This window comes from Acipenser ruthenus, chromosome 17 (assembly GCF_902713425.1).
Source record: "Acipenser ruthenus chromosome 17, fAciRut3.2 maternal haplotype, whole genome shotgun sequence".
In the NCBI taxonomy this organism is placed as follows: domain Eukaryota; kingdom Metazoa; phylum Chordata; class Actinopteri; order Acipenseriformes; family Acipenseridae; genus Acipenser; species Acipenser ruthenus.
The window spans coordinates 28,127,426-28,146,412 of NC_081205.1; the positions used below are offsets into that span (position 1 = coordinate 28,127,426).

The 18,987-nt window shown below is 37.3% G+C and overlaps 1 protein-coding gene across 1 annotated transcript; it reads left to right on the forward strand.

Annotated features, from left to right (window-relative positions):
• The first annotated feature begins 9,474 nt into the window (after nucleotides 1-9,474).
• On the forward strand, nucleotides 9,475-18,938 carry LOC117423151 (arylacetamide deacetylase-like). Its single transcript, XM_034038623.3, has 5 exons — nucleotides 9,475-9,980; nucleotides 13,115-13,340; nucleotides 15,136-15,205; nucleotides 15,816-15,987; nucleotides 16,471-18,938. Exons 1-5 carry the CDS (start codon nucleotides 9,843-9,845, stop codon nucleotides 17,077-17,079), a joined length of 1,215 nt encoding a protein of 404 aa, XP_033894514.2. The 5' UTR covers nucleotides 9,475-9,842; the 3' UTR covers nucleotides 17,080-18,938.
• The last annotated feature ends 49 nt before the right edge of the window (nucleotides 18,939-18,987 follow it).

The window sequence follows — 18,987 nt, forward strand, 5'->3', positions numbered from 1 at the left end:
AGGGGCTATCACTTTTATTTTATATTGTCTTATTACATTATTTATTTTATCCTCTCTTTCTCCAGATGTTTTGATTTTGCCCTAATACACATTCGTAACTCTATGGAAAATCTGAGCATCCTTAGTTGTTAACTCATTACTCAATAATACATTTATAGTATCATCAATGGGAAGCCAATGATGTCAGGCCATTGGGTATTGCAAGAAGCCAACAGTATGTCCTACTTTTGCAATTGTAGGCTTATAAACAGTTTAACCTTTAACAGTTGTGTAATCACATATGGATAGAGATGTAACTTTACAAACTGAAATCTTTATGCAACAGATGATTTAAACAGAACACTTCAAAGAAGCTGCATTTAGTTATTACTCATCAGAAGTCATATTTGCAGGTTTTAGTCACATGTTGTTTTTTTTTTTTAGAAATGAAAAACACTCACAGTGAAGTTACCAAACAAGAAATAAACAACACAGTTGTTTTATTTAAGGCTTGTAAAGTAGTCTTTAGCTCACTTTAATTGTTTTAGAACTGTAATTGCGATAATGATAATTCTGAGTAAATTGCTGAGAATTGTATTACAAATGAGAAATCATGTATTATCATTATATTAGCTGCAGCTAGTGATTTATCAATTTGTTCATTTTTCACTGTGGTTATTCTGTATACATGGGTCTGATTAATATTTATATTTAATTGCTGCAGGTTGTTTATATTATGTCTGGTGCATTGTATTACTGTCTTTGATCTATACAAGCTGTTTGATGAAACACAGTACCGTACAGTGTGAGTATGGGGGAATTCCAATACAGTGTTAAACTGAAACAGCGGGAACTGAAGCTCATTTATCTTCATGCAAAAATATTTCATTTTCCTGGTCCATACCTCATTCCTCATTCATTGGGGGGGGGGGGGGGGGGCTTGATACAATATGGGGCCAATTTCTATATATCAAAAATATAAGAAATAAATAATAATAATAATAATAATAATAATAATAATAATAATAATAATAATAATAATAATACCTTTCTACCATATATTAAAAATATATGTTTTTTTTCCATGAGGGTAAACACTCTAACTGGTAAAAGCAATTGTTCCATTTTTATTTTTTTTATTTATTAAAAACAAAATTGCAGCATATGGTGATTGAATACACAGGTGTTAATTGTTTAATATATATTCACTGTAGGTAAAGGGGTGGTTAAGTATTAATAAAAAGGCCAAACAAAAACAACACGCACAGAAAAATAATAAATGTTGCACTGTTGCACTATTTATTAAGTTCCCAACGCATTAAGGAAGTCATCTTCTCTTAAAAAACAAACAAAAACTTGGCTCACAATGTACTGCTTTTGAATGTGCGTGTGACAATCCCTTGCAGGCACCATCAATTATGCCCATTAAATATACATTCCCCATGCCTGCGAGCCTGCGGACAATACTTTGGGAACATGCTCAGCTGCTCTCCCTTTGATCTCGGTCCAAAACATTTATTCCACCAGGTGACACTGTGGATTGAGATAAATGCATATACGCTCATTAATGAGGAAATCAGATAGTCAGTGGAAAATACAGCTGCTTTTAAAATCATGTCACCCCTTTTAACGCTGAGGATGGCCACTTGTGGTCGAAACATGTTCGTTTTTTACTTTTAAAGAATACAAATTATGAGATGAAGAAAATCTGACCTCATTTTTCAGCTTTTGTATGAGTGTGGCCCTCCGAAACACTAACAGTTTAAAGATTGAAATGTAGACTAACTGGGTAGGGCCCTTTGGTTTATTTTAGATTTCACCAAGTGATAAAATAAAAAAATACTGACATCATACGTATCTTGTCACAAAGGCTTAGTAATTTAAATAAGCTGTGCTAGAAATTGACCAGTTCAGCATTTTCTCTGTTTTATATCCTATACAGATAGAAGATGTTATTATATTATATTATGTAAGATTTGACATCACCATTTATTTTATTATAAAAAAGAGCTATATTAGAAAAAAACGATAATGTGCTGGTAAATGCTGAGGGCTAAAACACATTTGCTGGCACGCTAATGCTTTATGAATGATGGCAGAAGAGTTCTGGCTGCTATTATCAATAACTTGTGGCTGGTACTGACAAGATGATCTAAACGTGTCTGCACAGAACCCTGCAATGAAAGTTGATTGCCCCCTTCAGTTTGCAGTGTTGTTGTTTCAACATGTTCCAGGAATGTATCTGCAAGGAGTGACAGTGTTACAGACATGATTCAATAAGTCTGATGCTAAGGGTTGTCAGAGCCATGTGTGAAAGTCATTACCTGTATCTGGCCTAGGGGTCAGGACTGTCACTCATGCAGAACCCTTGAGCCGTTGCTCATCTCCTTCTCTTTACCGCATGAAGGATGTAGCCTTTTAGAAGTGTTGCTCCATTAAGCCTGTGACCTAGGATTTCGCAGAGAGCAGAAAAAGATGCTGATAGACGTCCACTTGATCGATCACAAGGATATCTATCACATTCCACTGAGCTGACAGGGTAACCATGCACGTTTCCTGGTCAGTTCCTACCAAAAATATATTGCTGCACCCTTGACCTAATATTCAGAATAGATCTTCCCATTTCATTATTATATTTATATTCTTGCTGTTCCCACCACCCTCTTGTATGGCCCTTTTCATACCCTAGTATTCACTGCTCTTGTTTCAAGAATATAAAACAAAGGCCTCACAGCTCGTGGGGTGACCTTAGCTTGGTAATTTTGACCTCACTACATTCAGCAGTAAGGATTTAACATGGGCAGAACATGAATACCTTTTTTTTTTTTTTTTTTTTAGTTCTGTTTAGCATTATAATGCAATGGATAGGAAACACCTGCCAATATCCAAAAACTGCTCCCTAGTTCAGCCCCTGCAATGCCCCCCCAGCAGGCACACACTCTCAAATCTGCCTTCTGATTTCCCTGGGAAGTAACCCATTCCACCTCTTAGTAGCACATTTTATGAAGTGTCTTCTTTGGTAATTGTCAATCGGCCACTTTGCTCAACTGCTGCTGGAACTCTACCTCGAGATGAGTGAAGGGAGAGGTATCAGAAAGGTATAAGAAGGTACTGTGAAGAAGTATCAGGATTGTTTCTGAAATACAGGACATTTGGAGACATCTGCAGGACAGACAAGCAATAGACATGCTACAGTAGCCCAAATCACTGACACCTTCCATACTGGGTATGACACACCTGTTTGGACTCGCAATGCACAGAGAAATGGTGGGCTAAAACAGCAGCTAAACCTGATTCCCATGTGGCATTTTGTGATGGGGTACAGGGTTATACTTTTAGATGGTGTCAATATTGACTAGCAGAACCAATTGTATTAAAGCCCTCAGTAAAGTTTTAAACATGTGTTCGACTGCTGTGGAACCCTGATTAATGCAATGAAAAACCTCCCATGTCAATATATCCTGTGATGAAGTTTGGCATGGATTATGAGCAAAGTAATTCTATGAAAAGTTTTAAGAGTTAAATACAGGTTGCACATTATATATTGTATGCTGTGATAGTTGTGGTGCTATACAGTACAAGAGATGCACATTATTCAGTTACACATTGTATAAGGGATGTAAATCAAAGTTGCTCAGTCATGAACAAATGATCATACTGTTTGTTTGTTTTGTACCAATAGTCTTAACATTGGTCTGGACACCATATTGGACCACCCAGGATCAATGTACTTTCTATTCTGTTTACTGTATATGTCAATTTCTAAAGGAATGCTTTTCTTTTGGCGCAGTAATAATTTACAGAATTCAATCCAAAAGATGTAATTTTTCTTTTTTATTTGGCCATTTGTGATAGTGTGCAGACGTTTTACAGGAAACGTACAAAAGTAAAATCTCCTCATTCATCAAAGCATTACGTCATCGCGTCACTAAAAAAGGCATTTTTTGCAATTAGCAATTGTTAGGGTTCAGAACTTAATTTTATGGGTAAGATAGCTGTAGCCCTGTAAGGTTTAACTTTCTATAACCTTTCTATGGCTTAGTTGTCAGAAGCTTTAGCTGCAAAGCACTAGCAGGAGTCTGGCAGGCATTTTCTCCCATGTCTTTTGTGTTAATGGTTTTAGCAGCTGTTCAAAATGTCTTTTGTTTTTGTTTTCTGACTTTAGTGATGTGGATCAGGGTTGGTGTGGCAGATGTTTAAACATATGACACCCTAACGAGAGGCTTTATATATATATACACACACACACCTATTTTAAAAAGCATTAATTTGGGATTGGCATATGCAGTAACATTTCTATCGCTTTTACATTTTTTATATATTTAAAAAAAACACACACACACACACACAAAAGACCAATTGATTTGGATAATATACTGACTAGTGTTCACTAAAATGCACAGTACAAAATAGGACTAACTGCATTGAGGAGGTAGGATGACATATAAACTGCAAATGGTACCACAGATGTGAGGTGACATATTTTAGTGACGTGATGAAACTACTACATAATAAGAACATTGACGATGGTTGCAATTTATAAAAAACAAAAGTTTAAGTTGGTTGTTAAAATATGCAAAGAATAAGTCATGGATCAGCTACTAAAACCACAGACTGCGCATGAATAAATTCTGCACAGCTCATTCAACAGCTGTTGCTGATTCAATTTATTTTGATAAAAATGTCTGCATTCTTCAGAGGAAATCCAAGTTATTTGTTCCAAGTACCATGGAAAACTAGTTGCAGAGCAGGGCATTCAAGCTTCACACAGCACCTTTGCCCAGCATTTGTTCAACATGTCACCTTTTACCTTTTCATCCTAGCAGATTTGTTTTTTAATTCCTGTGTTTTTGGGAGATAGGAAACACTCTTCATGTCCTTATATAATCATTGTACTTAAAGTTCTTAAGTTCCATAGTATTTATTTATTCAACTGACACATGGTTACACATTTGGCTGTAAATCATAACATTTCTGTCTTGCTCATAAAGGCATAAAAAGTGTAGTGCATCTTCTCCTTAATGTGTGTATCCTAAATATGTATTACTTGTCATGGGAGATGTATAGATGTGTATTCACTGGGACCTTCAATGACAAACAGCAGGTGTTATAATCTCAAGTGCATGATTTAAAAGCCATTGTTAAATATTGTTCCAACTGGCTTTGGAATTTGCACAAATACAATTTTCCAAAAACAATTCCTTTCCTCCAGCCATCTCTTGACTCATGCATCTTCAACATTTGAATAACAAATAAATCAGTCTAATAGATCTGCTTCCTGTGAAGATGTCATTGTATATTTAATATTCTATAGTGCTAAAAAAGAAAAAAAACAAGCCAGACTATACTGCATTTACAGTACTGTACTGTATATGTTCACAGGGCTACCAGTTGCAGGTTGAATTTCAAGATATTTGGCACCATCTAATGGTCATCTTGAGGGGCTTCTACTATAGGTTGGTAAATATACAGTAACAACATTTTTTAATGCAACCTGTAGCAGCCTGGCAACAGAGGTGAATTATTTAACCTATTTTAAATTAGATGGCATAAAAAAATTGCAATATAGTACTAATTATAATACCCCTTTATGATATGTTTTTTAAGTTGTTTTTTGTGTTTTTTTTTTATTTAATTTCAATTGAATGACCAGGGATTTCCTAAGCACTGTATGTCAAAACAGTGGTGCTGAGGGAATTATGGTGCCTTTTGCATTCCTGTAACTGCAGTCTGTTTTTGTGCTTATTATAATTAATTAATAACTAAAATGTCACCCTCATTTTCCTAAGACATGAAAGATGTATTATTATAAACATTATATCAATATCATTAATATACAGCATAGAACGGTCTGTATTATTACTACAACAATATCACTTTAAAGTTAATTTAAGACCTTATTTCTATGTTAGATTCCTTTGTTTTTATTTTGCTATTTCTAAAACATATTTAGGAATAAATAAATAAATACCAAGCTTTGAAAAACATGGCCCAAATAAAGTCTTGGTACTATACAGTCAGCGTGTAACGCAGTACTGTAATTGTACATTGACAATATGCATTGTGATGATGTCAAAATGAAGAACAAACTACATCTGCAACCGATAGTGATGACACAATGAAGGGGTTAATTAGGCACCAGAAGACCTCCAATAAAACGCCCACTGGCACAGAGAACACTGTAGTGCTGTTTTTTTTGTACTGGATGCAGCACCACAGATTTGATCTATTTGTAGATGGCAGCACTTCGCCAATGAATGCATTGGTCTTTGATATAAAATAAGTACAAATGCACTGCAGGCTGTGAACTCTACATATTTTTTAAAAAGTCAAATTCAACCAAGCTCAAATCCTGGTCATGCTCCATAATTTGTAATGTTCCTAATTATACACGTGCTGCTTACGGCCCTTGCAGTGTCCAGTGCAGCCACAGGTTCACTGACTCATTAGGTTCAAGGGGCAGATCAGGCTGTTTTTTTGTAAATACACTGCCTTGACATTCAGTGCAATCTTTCAAAAAAGCCACTATACTAAAAATGGCAAAAAAACGTCACCAGCTTTCAAATCTGTTTGACATCAGATAAGGTTTGTTTTCCTTACTAAATATAATTTGCTTTGCATGCCTGGATTTGGCTTTTCAGCACACAGGTGTGTTTTCTTTCACAACACTTAAGATGAGAACAATAACTGAGCTCAGAGGCACTAGAGGGGAGTGCTCCAGTGCTGTAGCTGTGATTACAGGTAGATCCAAACATCTTCAATATTTATAGCTATGGCCAACCATTTTGCATCACCCTATAGAATTAACTCATTTTGCTTCATAAAGTCGAATGAAACCTCCTGAATAATGTTGTGTTAACATATTGAATTATATAACGCTTTGCAGTTTTCCATATACATAACGAAAAACTGATAAAAGAAAATGACATTTCGAAATCTAACATGAAATACAACCCTTAATGTGCACAGAAAAAAAAAAAACGCCTGCTTTAGTACAGCTAGTTCAGTGTCAGTTCAATTTGCTATACTGTTCCCTTGCAGCTTTTTAAATGGGGAAATACTGTACACTGCCATGCTTTCATCTCAGAGGATCACCCTTTTGAACACAGGTTATAAAATAAGTAGGTGGTCGGTTTTTCATGATTAACCTTCTTTTCACCTGTATGCAGTATGTGTTGTTTGTGAGCCTGGTATGTTGCTCAATGACTTACATCATACAGGGTATGTGGCTGTTTGCCAGAATGCATCTTAAAGTCTAGTATTACTGTCTAGCGGTGCTTCAGGGAAACGAAGATGTTATTTTTAAATAACCAAGTCGTATCCTGACAGTAAAAAAGACACCTGTGCCTGAGCAGGAAAAAAAAACCAGATATACTGGGATAATGGAATCTTTTAATAAAGCCTGTCAATTATAACTCTTCACATACTATGTTAGTTTAAATTCTAAAAATGCTATATGCTGAATTGACTGGCCTAGCAGGTTGCTATATAAGGCTGAAAGGCATGTTGTTACCCTCTGCAGGCAGAAATATGCTGACTTTAAAAAACAGAACACAAGAGCTAGAATGGTCGAATGAACAGCTACCTAATGCTGCCAAATGCTGTATGTCATCTCTGGCCATTCTTTGAATGGCGACCAGTAGTAAATGTATTTCCTGGAGGGTAGCACTGTTTAATTACTATTGTGTGTTAATCAGCAGGTAAACAAATAAGAAAGCAACGCTGTTTACAACTTTTAAAATAAAATCTCAGCTAAAGTTACCATCAGATATTTTTTACTTCGAAGATTCTCATTCTCATCCTCATCCAATATCAAACTGTGATGGCCGCTGGTTCCATCTGCAGTGTACAATCAACAAAGTTATGTAAACATCAAAATGTGTCAGGTTTTTGGGGGGTCCCTGAGTGGACCTTACCGGCCATGCACCCAGTTCTCCAGAGGCCAGTAGCTCACTGACATCCTCTCTTGAGTTCCTAAGTGTAGAACAGGAAGCTGGCCTGGTCGTGGGATTGGAAGACGTCCACTGAACCTTCAGTTCTCGAGCTGTGTGGGGATTTGCTGCGGTGAGGAGAAGAAAATTATTGGACATTCTAAATTGGGGAGAAAATGGGGGGTAAAATAATTAAGCAGAAAATTTTACGGTAAAAAAAGTGTCAAATTAAAAAAAATAAAAAACAAACATCTTTGTAGTCCTTTGCATTAGGTATCTTCCTCAGTCATAGTGACTGGGCTAATACAAGGTACTGTCCAAGTCCCAAACTGAGTGAGTAGATATCGCTCTAATTAAAAGAAAAAAAAGGCTCTACATACAGTACTTTACTGTACAGCAGTTAACTATCATGTATATTTAGCGGTGGTGGTGAAAGTGGTTTTGTAATGTGGATTCATGTCCTCAGTTGTACCAAGACCAGCACAACCCATTTGACATGTTCGTAACATGGCTATATGCAACCAGCTACTGTAATGAGAATTCATCCTATAAAATCAACACAAATTATTCTAACACCTCTGAAACGAGCCCCCTTGAATCTGCAGATTTACACTTCCAACCTTAATAGCACTTTACTTCATCAATCGCCCACTCCTCTCCCACTGGATAAGAACTCACTGCCCCAAGCCTCTGCTCATTCTTGCTTATTAATATTAGGCGACAGCTTGCAAGTATCAAAGCAAGCAAGCATTTTGTCTTTAACTCCCCCGCTCCAACTATTTAGGCAAGTCAGTCTCCTCAATAATTAATGGAAATGTTCAAGCATTAATCCCAGTAATATTAACAACAAAGCCGTGGGCAGCGTCTGAAGCCTAGGGTTATCACGATTATGCCTGAATGCCCTTCCCACACATACAATTAGCTAGTTGCTCTGGGAGAACAAAACCCTAGAGAATGACCTATTCTGACATAAACTGTGTGACTTTCCCTGTTAGATTATGACTGTTTTCAAATACAAGAAGAAATAACAAGAAAAGAACTTGGGTGGTGCACAAGTATTTTGGGCTGACAGTAAAAACAAGATTACCAGGCAAGTCAGAAATAATATACTGAACAAGCTCAAGTCACATAAATACTTTATAGCAGAGCCTCACTATTACTAGATGGTACTGTACTATAACTCCAGGGAGGGTTTCCCTCCCCAGCTGGGGGCAATGTGATGCTCCCTGTGGGATCCCTGGTCAAAGTTTGTAGCTTGACACAGCCAGGACTCAAACCTGGGCTGTCAACCTTGGAATGCTCCTTTGGGTTTTTTTGTTGGTCACATGTTCCCTGCCCAGTTAGAACCGTTTAGCACATGCTGTGCAGACCAGTATGAAGGAAAGGGCTGTTCTACAGTTTAACTAAACAAGGTGAAGGGTGCAGGGCAGTGCTAACACAAATGATAACCACCCCTGTGTACTTTACCTGCAGTGCAACATTCTTTACTCTCACACTCTCTCTCTCTCTCTCTCTCTCTCTCTCTCTCTCTCTCTCTCTCTCTCTCTCTCTCTCTCTCTCTCTCTCTCACACACACACGCAAGTTCATTGGACTCACAGTTCAGAAAACAACTACACCTGCGTGTTTATATGGTTAAAACACGCACGCTAGAATATTGGAACTTTTTCTTTTAGAAGTTGTATCCAGATGAACTAGTAGAATGAGTAGGATGAAGTAACAGTGGATGTATGGCATACAATCGCTTAGATGCAAGCTTTTGGTCAGACTTGCATATTAATGATCAGATGACATTAACACGTGCTGTCATATCTTACATCTTACTCGCGCCGTTCCAAAATGAACAGGACTTACACTTTGCTCTGACAGGAGTGATTTGTTAATCGGTAAAGCGGACAGATTATTTCAGCACTGTAAATCATTTGAATGCAAAAATGGGGTCCAAAGGAATACTTCTAATACTAGCTGGAGTCCTCCTCGCTTATTATGTTTATTCACCAATTCCTTATGATATTGAAGAGAGATGGAAGCTGATGGTTACAGATTCATTCTTCAGAAGTCTTAGTAACCTGGTAATTTGTTTTTTTACGTTTTTTTTATTTGTATTTTTATTGGCAAGAGTTATTATTATTATTATTATTATTATTATTATTATTATTATTATTATTATTACATACGGGTTTCTTAAATATGCAATCTGTTGAATGAATTTTTATGACCTGATGGCACTCTTTTACTTTTAATTTGCGTACATGCGTACTTGCTGTGGATATTAATATTATTAGGTCTTTAAAAATACATTCTGCTAGCATATATGTTTATTTATTTAAAAGCCAGACGCAATTTGTTTTTTCACGGAACTGAGTGGCTAATAAACTACTAGACAATACTTTCATGAGCAGATTACCTCAGATTTTCATAAGCCTGCTGTTGTAGTCTTTCTTATGTAATGCTAATAATAGACCGCGTTATTATGAAAAGCTCATCCTTAAGCTATATGGTATTTATAGAAGTATCCGATTGAAATTGTCGTTCCCTTCGAGTAGCCAAAACCTGCCTTTAATAATAATAATAATAATAATAATAATAATAATAATAATAATAATAAAACAAAGTCGACCATCACAGATTCATGTAATTGATATGTTCATGTAGAAACAATTTTATTTAGTTGAACAATATTTACACAGAAATAACCTTTTTTTCATATGTGCTCTTTGCAATATTACTTATAGGTCACTTGATTCTATGTCAAATACACTGGAGGGATTAAAGAACCAACGCAGTGCAAATACTTTTTAAAATTCCTATTTAATGCTTCATGGTGGAAGGACGACCAGGGTGAAGTCATTTCATGCTTTTAGGCACACCAGCGACCACAATGCAATTAGTCTTTCTATAGACAGGTGATTTTTTAATTGAAGCCCTACAGGCAAAGGATTGCTAACTCAAAGATCCCATATGATTTAAGCTGTGATAACAGTGTCTGCATTTCCAAGGTCATAGTTCTTCACTTAGACTAAAAGGTTTTTTTTTATGTACAGGTATTGCTTTGGATTAGAGGCTTGTCTAACACATTTTCTTCTCATTGCTGTATTGACAAAAAGGTGGACTACCTTCACCTACCACAATATGGCAGCTGTGGCTTAAGGTGACTCAGGTGGCAGGTGGAATTTAGGGCTACTGTTTTGTGTGATACACTGCTTTTACAGATTCTGTGCCCTGTCAATGACAAGCCCAGCTCTTTTGCATTGTGGTTAAGATGCTCGCTTGTGGTCTGCGTGGTCTCTGGTTCATGCCCAGCCTCCACCCTGTTACATATTTATTATAAATATGAAGTATGTGTACTTATAGCAGTGCTGTATAACATTTCCACACTATTAATATTAAACTGTCAACTCTCTCTGTCCACTGTATGTAGCCTTGTTCTGTCCAATTACTTGATCTCAATCCAGTTCAGGGTTAAACATCACCCATGTCTTCTGGCAAGGGGATCCCTAACTCTGAGGTGAACCCATTGAGAATTCAAACAAATATTTTAATTACAATTTATTTTTCAACACCTTCAGTGGTTTGAATTCAAACAGAAATGTATCAGTGATTTTAAGCTTTGAGTGAGGGGGGGTGCTTATCTTAACCTCTTGCCTGAGAGAGGAGGCCTTTCAACAGCTTGTCAACTCAGGTTATTTCCAAGCTGTGATGGACAACCGCAGGGAGGATCATTCATCAGGCAGTAGCTACAATACAGTACAAAGCCACATTGCTGCATCAGTGCAAATTAAAAAGAACAAAGACAAACATGAATAGTGACATTTTGAGTCTGGATTATCTTAGCCAGAACTAACAAATTCTGTTAAGTGACATTTAGGCCAGGGGTCACAACAAGTTGCAGTGTTTTCTAAAGAAACAAAAGACATGTAATGTGTGCTTAAGTTGAGGAGCCTGGTAAGGGACAGGTTGTCATGAAAGGACCTTGGAGCCGTGGTGTGGAAGAATGTATTTTTCAGGTATTTGGACAGAACAAAAACATTTCCAGAAGGGTATGCTGGAAGGCAAATACAAATAGCAAATAGCTCCATAGGAAAGTTTGTATTAATTAAGACCTGTATACTGTACAGTATGTGGACATTTATGGATAATGTAATACGATGGTGACTACAAATTGTGTGAGTGATAATGCAGACATGCAGACTTTAGGCTAGCAGAAGCATCCCAGCCTCTTCAATTTGTAATTTTAAGATGTACCTGATTTTGGAGGCATAGTGCTGTATCTCTTCAGCGTATAACACATTGGGTTCTATTCACTGGATTTAAACAGTATCTGATCTAAATACTGCTGTAATTAAAAGCATTAAAATATGAACCTTCTTTAGCTTATCTGATCTAAATACTGCTGTAATTAAAAGCATTAAAATATGAACCTTCTTTAGCGTTTCATAGATTTTCATATTTAGATCAACCGCCTTTTAGATCAATTAAATACCCCCTTCGGTCACACATTTGTTTTTAGATTTTTAGAAATTCTAAAACAGTTTGTGTGAACTTCAGGCTCTACTTTTGTAGCAGTGATAGCTGTAGTTTCAGCACAGCCCTGTTATTTTCAGGGAGTCTGTGCTGTTTTTACAAGCAGAGGTCATGGTAATTCAAGCATCCCATTTCAAACCTCATATTGATTATTATTATTGGGACTCTGCAATTTACTGGATGATTTTGGAAGATTGCCTAGACTGGTGAATATTAGCAGAAGAACACATACAATGAGGAATAAAATCATTCATTCTGGATTCATCTGTGGGTTCCAATACTTGTCAGAGGGAAGTGTAGATGAAACAATTTGCACAACATATAAAATCATGTATGCATTTGAATTACAACCTGTATAAGCTTGTCTCACTTGTGGCTTCAGTGACATGTTTCAACACTGCTATTACCACAGCATTTCAGTAAGTGCTTGAGCGGTTTCAGTAGGTGTTGTACCAATATAACCATCATTAAACTACTTGATATACTTGCTTTGTATCCGCTTGCTCATGGCATTAGCAACTAAGTTAGCACCTGTGGCATCAATATCACGTTTCAACATGACTATGAAAACAACATATTTTTAATAACTGCTTGTCACATCATTGCCTAAGGTTTCAATTCCGTGTTCTAATCTTTATTTTATAGCAGCATGTAAAACCTTCTCTTCTTTGTGTTTTCTTAGGCAGAGATCAGTGAGCTTCTTGGTCTGAAGCACTACATGGGTGTGATGATGTTCCTCACCGTAGCTGAAGAGGTCGTTCCAGCATCCGATGACAATGTGAAAGTTACAGATGCTTTGTTTTACGATGTACCGGTTGTTGTATATGAACCCAAGAGAAAAACCAATGGGGAACTCAACAGGGCTGTCATCTTTATACATGGTGGGGGCTGGTGTTTAGGCAGTGCAAGTAAGTTTAAAAAATATATAATAATATAAATATGTGAGCTTGATGTGATGCAGCCATCTAAAATGTATTTGTTGATCATGGAAATGATGTCACATTAAGATAAGCTATACTGTTTAATATATATGAGTATAGAGTGCAGGGTGATGTTCACCCCACTCGAGGTCAGTGTGTGTAGAAATCCCACGTGTGCTCTGACACTAATGGGGTGGATATCAGCTTGTAATGCACAGCACTAAAATACTGCTCCTTGATGTAACATGAAAAACAATGACATGCATATTTCAGAGTAATGCTGCTCCTGTTTGAGCCTGGAAGGTGTTTCTCGAAGCTGCTGTTGGTGGCCTTTCTCAAACTGAGATCACTGGTCTCAATCGATTTAATATTTCTGCCAGGAGAAATGTAGAAATGGTTCTTTTTGAGATTCAACTTATTTTATTTGGAGAATGGTTTACATTGCACACTGGGAGAAAATGCCTTGATAAACATCAAGTTCTTGTATCAGGCTCTGCATTTTCCCAAGCCATCATACAGTATGTGGTGATTATGATGACAGAAATAGATGGTAAAAACAGTGACATTTATGAAACTACTGTTGCAAAACAAACCAAACATTGATAGCTAATAGCAGCAAATTAAATTGCTCGCCACTTCTCTGTTACCAGCTCCCTGTACCTATGAATCTAGTAGACATGCACAATATTTGGAATGCCTGAATAATGGTTATGCAAGCAAACAATATCAACTTGAAAACCCATGGAAAAAACCTCAACAATGTATACGCCTTCTGTTGAGTTTCCTGCTGATTATCCCTTTGTCCCAGTATTCAAAACATAGCTTTGTTCTTGCATGATGTGAGTGAACAGGCCGCTGGGTCAGTGCTAGCTGCAGTACAATGCTGGATTTATTAAAAATAATAGCTTGTGTATGTGGAGAATCCTCTCCCTGACCCTTCAGTTGGGTCTAACACCTCCAACTAGAGCACCAAACCGTCTACACACAATCCCATTACATTTTGTCAACTCATGTCTAAAAACAGTTAGGAGAATCAGAATGCTGACAAGAAACAATGGGCTCCTGCTTCAAGGGTTAGAAGTAGTAAAACAATAAAATCAATTTGTGTGCAAGTTTAAGATGTGGTCATTAGCTGGCAGTTACCGTTTCAGCACAGAGAATCCGCAATGAATGAATGGCAATGAATGAATGAATGATGATGATTGCAATTTCAGATGATTTATGATTAAGAACTGTGAAGGGTACTCAGGGCCCGATGACTGTGGTGGGCACTCAGGGCCCGAGTGAAAGATAAATTTGGCCGGAGGCCTCATCCGTGGGTGCCCGACGGCTACCTGCACGAGGCCGGCTAGAAAAACATGAACAGTTCCATGCATCCCAGTGCCGCAGATAGGAGGTGGCTAGGGGCTCCACAGTGGCACCCAGCCACCTATCCCCCAAATATTGAATTTAATGAAAATCAGCAGCTGAGACACTGCCCGTCCCCCAGAGCATGACTGCGCTGGGGGAGAGAGCCCAGCCTGTCCACCCCGACCACTCACCCCGAAGAACTAAATACAAACCGCTCAGCACTCAGGTAAGGAAACCCCCCCTATTCACATCTAAGCGGTCAACTCCCGTTTGGTCTTCCCAGCGCTTGACTGAGCAGCCAAAACAAAAAGAAGCAACATGAGAGCTTTTATGTGCTTGCTGATGACATATTGGTTAGGGGTGGATTCTCCTTTGCAGAAAAGCAACCAAGTTTACAATTTCTTTCTATAATTTGATTTATGTTTTTTTAAAGGAATGGGACCTTATGATCTTCTATCCAGAAGGACTGCCAAGGAACTGAATGCTGTTGTTGTATCTGTAGAGTAAGACTGTACAGTAATTTCCATTGTAATGTGTTTAATATGTGCATCAATCATTCATCAATCCTGCCTGTACCTTGGTCTAGCATAAGCTTTTTGTGGATTTAGTGGTTTTTTAAATATTATAGTTTTGAAAAGTTTGAACAGACGTTGTGCACTAGCTGTTTTGTACTAGCTTGCTCAGGGGCATTGGGGTACTGATACAATTAAAAAGTAGAAAAGCAGCTTCCAAAGCAATTAAGTTAAATTCTGTGGCTCTGTACAAGTTTATGGGCCAATCATAATTTTAAACACAGTTAGAATGCAGATAAATGTTTTGGCAAATGTCTGCGTCAGTAATTTGTTTATCAAAGCAGTCATTCTAATTTTAAAATAAATGATTTGGACCCTTATCAAAAGATGAGATTCTGAAAGATGAAAGAAAGTTTTCCTTGCACCCTTGCATTCGATTCTTACAGAACCCAGTTTTAAAATTACAGATGGCAGAACCAATGAAGCTACAATCCTCTAACAGTGATGACTTTAAATTGTCTGGATCCAATCTTTCAATTAAAGTTCAGCAAAAAAAAAATTTGCTCAGGTCTTGACGTGTTTTGTATTGTATGTCTTACAGTTACCGGTTGGCTCCAGCATACCATTTTCCTGTTCAGTTTGACGATGTTTATAATGTAGTAAAGTACATTGTACAAGACCATGTCTTGAACCAGTACTCTGTGGATGTCAAACGCATAGCTGTTTCAGGAGACAGCGCTGGTGGAAATTTGGCTGCTGCAGTAGCACAACAGGTAAATTGGTCACGTTTATTTATCGCATTTAATTTTAGTAACTGAAGATTATCTTTCAAGAACTTTCACTTCTTAGGGACCAAGCGTTGTTTTTTTTTGGTATAGAAAAGTCTCATTTCAAATAAGATATATTTTGCCATTAATTGTAGTACATCCACTGTTTCCCAATTCATCATTGATTGTGTAGCATACCTTATAAAAGTTTACCACAGTATTTTTTGCTTGGTATTTATGCAGTTTTGCCATGCTTTTCCCTTGGTTATACTATGCATTTACCCTAGTTTACTCTGGTTTGTTATGCTTTTTAATATTCTTTACCATACCTCGTGTTTTACTCTTTAATCTATAGTAAAGTAATTTGTGTTTACCTCCAGGGGTCATTTATTGGCCATCTTATTAGATTTATTAAATAATATAAGATAATTAAAAACAACCCCAATGTTCACATGAGTGCTGCTGATAAGCTTGTTCTGTGTGTTACAGCTTCAAGAAGATCCAGAAATCCAAGTTGATCTGAAGGCACAAGTATTGCTGTACCCAGCGCTTCAGGCCCTGGACATGAATACACCTTCGTACCAGCAGAATGAGTACATGCCTATACTGCCAAAGACATTAATGGTCAGGTTTTGGAGTGAATACTTCACCTCTGATTTATCCCTCTTTCATGCAATGATGAGTAACAGCCACAACAGTTTGGAGTCTGCTCATTTATTGAAGTTTGTAAACTGGAGCGTTTTCCTGCCTGAGATCTTCCGATTGAAGTACAATTATACTATGCCAAGCCGCAAGAGCTCAGACCCGTCAGAAACGATCTCAGCCATCATAGACCCCAGAGCTTCTCCCCTGCTAGTTGATGATGTGAAATTGCAAGTGTTGCCCAAAGCCTACATTCTGACCTGTGAGTATGATGTGTTGAGGGATGATGGTGTCATGTATGCCACAAGGCTAAGAAGAGCAGGAGTGCAGGTAACGCTTGAACATTTTAAAGACGGCTTCCACGGGGCGATGATGCTCACTACGTGGCCAACCAGCTTTGAAGTTGGGCACAGAATGGTAAACAGTTACATTAAGTGGTTAGATAACAATCTATAAACTAGAACTGTTTCAAGGCGTCAAAATAATTCTGCTGCAGATGGATGTGTGGAGGATGTACTGTATCTTTATTTATTTATTTTATTACTAAATGGCACAAATATAAACCAAAATAACTCCCTCAGTTCATGGAATGGATTTTCACTTTGAAATCAAGCTACAGTACATACAAAAAACAAACCAAAAACAAACCATATGTAGACTGTAGGTTAATAAATATAAATTACATTGCTGGAAACTGGAGAGCCTTAATGTTTGCTTTTATGATCTGTGGTCAAGTATAATTCCATGTTAACTCTTTAAGGACCAAGCCTATTTGGAGATATGACCGCCTCCATCTCTTCGTTATACACACAAAGTATCATTAGAGCAAATTCAAACTACAAATGTGTGCATGTCTAATTTATACAGTAGCTATGCTTTATGTATGACTTTTCCTCGTTCTCTCATTGCAATTAATGAGATACAGTATATTATCCAACACAAAACAGAACAGTCCAATATAATAAAAAAGATACATTTGCAGTAGACATTTTCAGCAGCTTTGCCTGTCATGCTATCCACTCCTTCTTGCACATACTGTATTACTGTATACATGGGCTGTGAACGTTAGTGTCGGCTCAGTGAGGGTTTCCCCTGTCCAGTAATGCAGATTTCAAAGTTGTCACATAGTGAACGTGATTGCAGTCCCCAAACTACACTCCAGTAATTTCCTATGTACATGTGATCCTCAAATGGGGACTTGTCAGATCTGATATTTTGGTTGTACAGAAGGGCGCAAAATTTACAAATTTGTCAAAATGGGGGCGTGGATTTTTGTTAAAATGATTTTTGTTGCAGAATTGTTTGTAAACATTAGAAAGTCCGTGACTCAGCAATTTGTCAGAATTGCCAGGAGGGGAACAAAAACTAGTTTAAAAAAAAAAAAGAGTACAAAATAAATAAAAAAATCAGTGCAACTCTGCATTGTACAGCCTTGCTGCGCATTACCCTGCTGTAAATTATTGCTATAGCTGCTCAACTAAATTCCCAAACTGTGGCAACTGTGGTGTTCTATTGATCTGATGATGTACACAGAGGTAGATCTAAACACACACTGCCCCTGACTAGTGCTTTGCTTCATGGGTCATTTTTTGACACTTTTATTTGAAACCCATACAAATACAGAAAGAAAGCCCAATAAACAAAATGCTTGAGATCTACCCCTGTTTGGATCATCAAAAAGACCCTGTGGTTTTGGCTTAGTCAAGTCCATGGTGTTTGCAAATCACAAACACAAAGAGACATTTAGATTTTACATGTGATGTTTTTCTATTTTTGAATGTTCACATCTTTTGTTTTATGTGTTTTACTTGGTCTTTTTTTTTGTGTGTACAGATTTCTTAGGATTTCTTAGGAGCATTTTTCTTCTGATGATTCTTGCTGACGTTTTTTTTTTGTTAACCAGGGGTGGCTGGGCAGGGTTTAATGTTAAGAGTAATAGCACGTCAATGTTCTGCCTGCTCCAAGAACAGAGGAAGTTAGAAACATTGTGGAGCTCATGTGACCTGTTGTGTATTCTGAGGCAGACAGGCAAACATTGAGAAACTTTCTAGTAAGAGGTTTCTAACCTTGGTCTGTCTTAACTAAAAGCACCCATTCTAGAACTCCTGCAGGTAAGCTCTGTAGGTGGGCAAGATTTACAGAACTCACAGAGACCGATTGTCAGCTGTTTCCATTTGTTGCACAGCTACACATACTGAAATAAATGCTGTTTTATGCTCACTTCTTCATTTCTCTTTGTTCACTGATTTTTTTTCTGTGATGATGTGCTTATTTTTTAATGATCTCTTGCTAACAATAAATGTTACCCCTGTATTTATCTGGTTCATTATTGTTTAGTTATGTATGAATGTGCAGATATTACAG

Excerpts from the sequence above, each read along its gene's own strand:
- LOC117423151 (XM_034038623.3), top strand. The coding sequence starts at position 9,843 with ATGGGGTCCAAAGGAATACTTCTAATACTAGCTGGAGTCCTCCTCGCT. Across the intron at positions 9,981-13,114 it reads TCAGAAGTCTTAGTAACCTG|GCAGAGATCAGTGAGCTTCT; the intron begins GTAATTTGTTTT and ends GTGTTTTCTTAG. Across the intron at positions 13,341-15,135 it reads CTGGTGTTTAGGCAGTGCAA|GAATGGGACCTTATGATCTT; the intron begins GTAAGTTTAAAA and ends GTTTTTTTAAAG.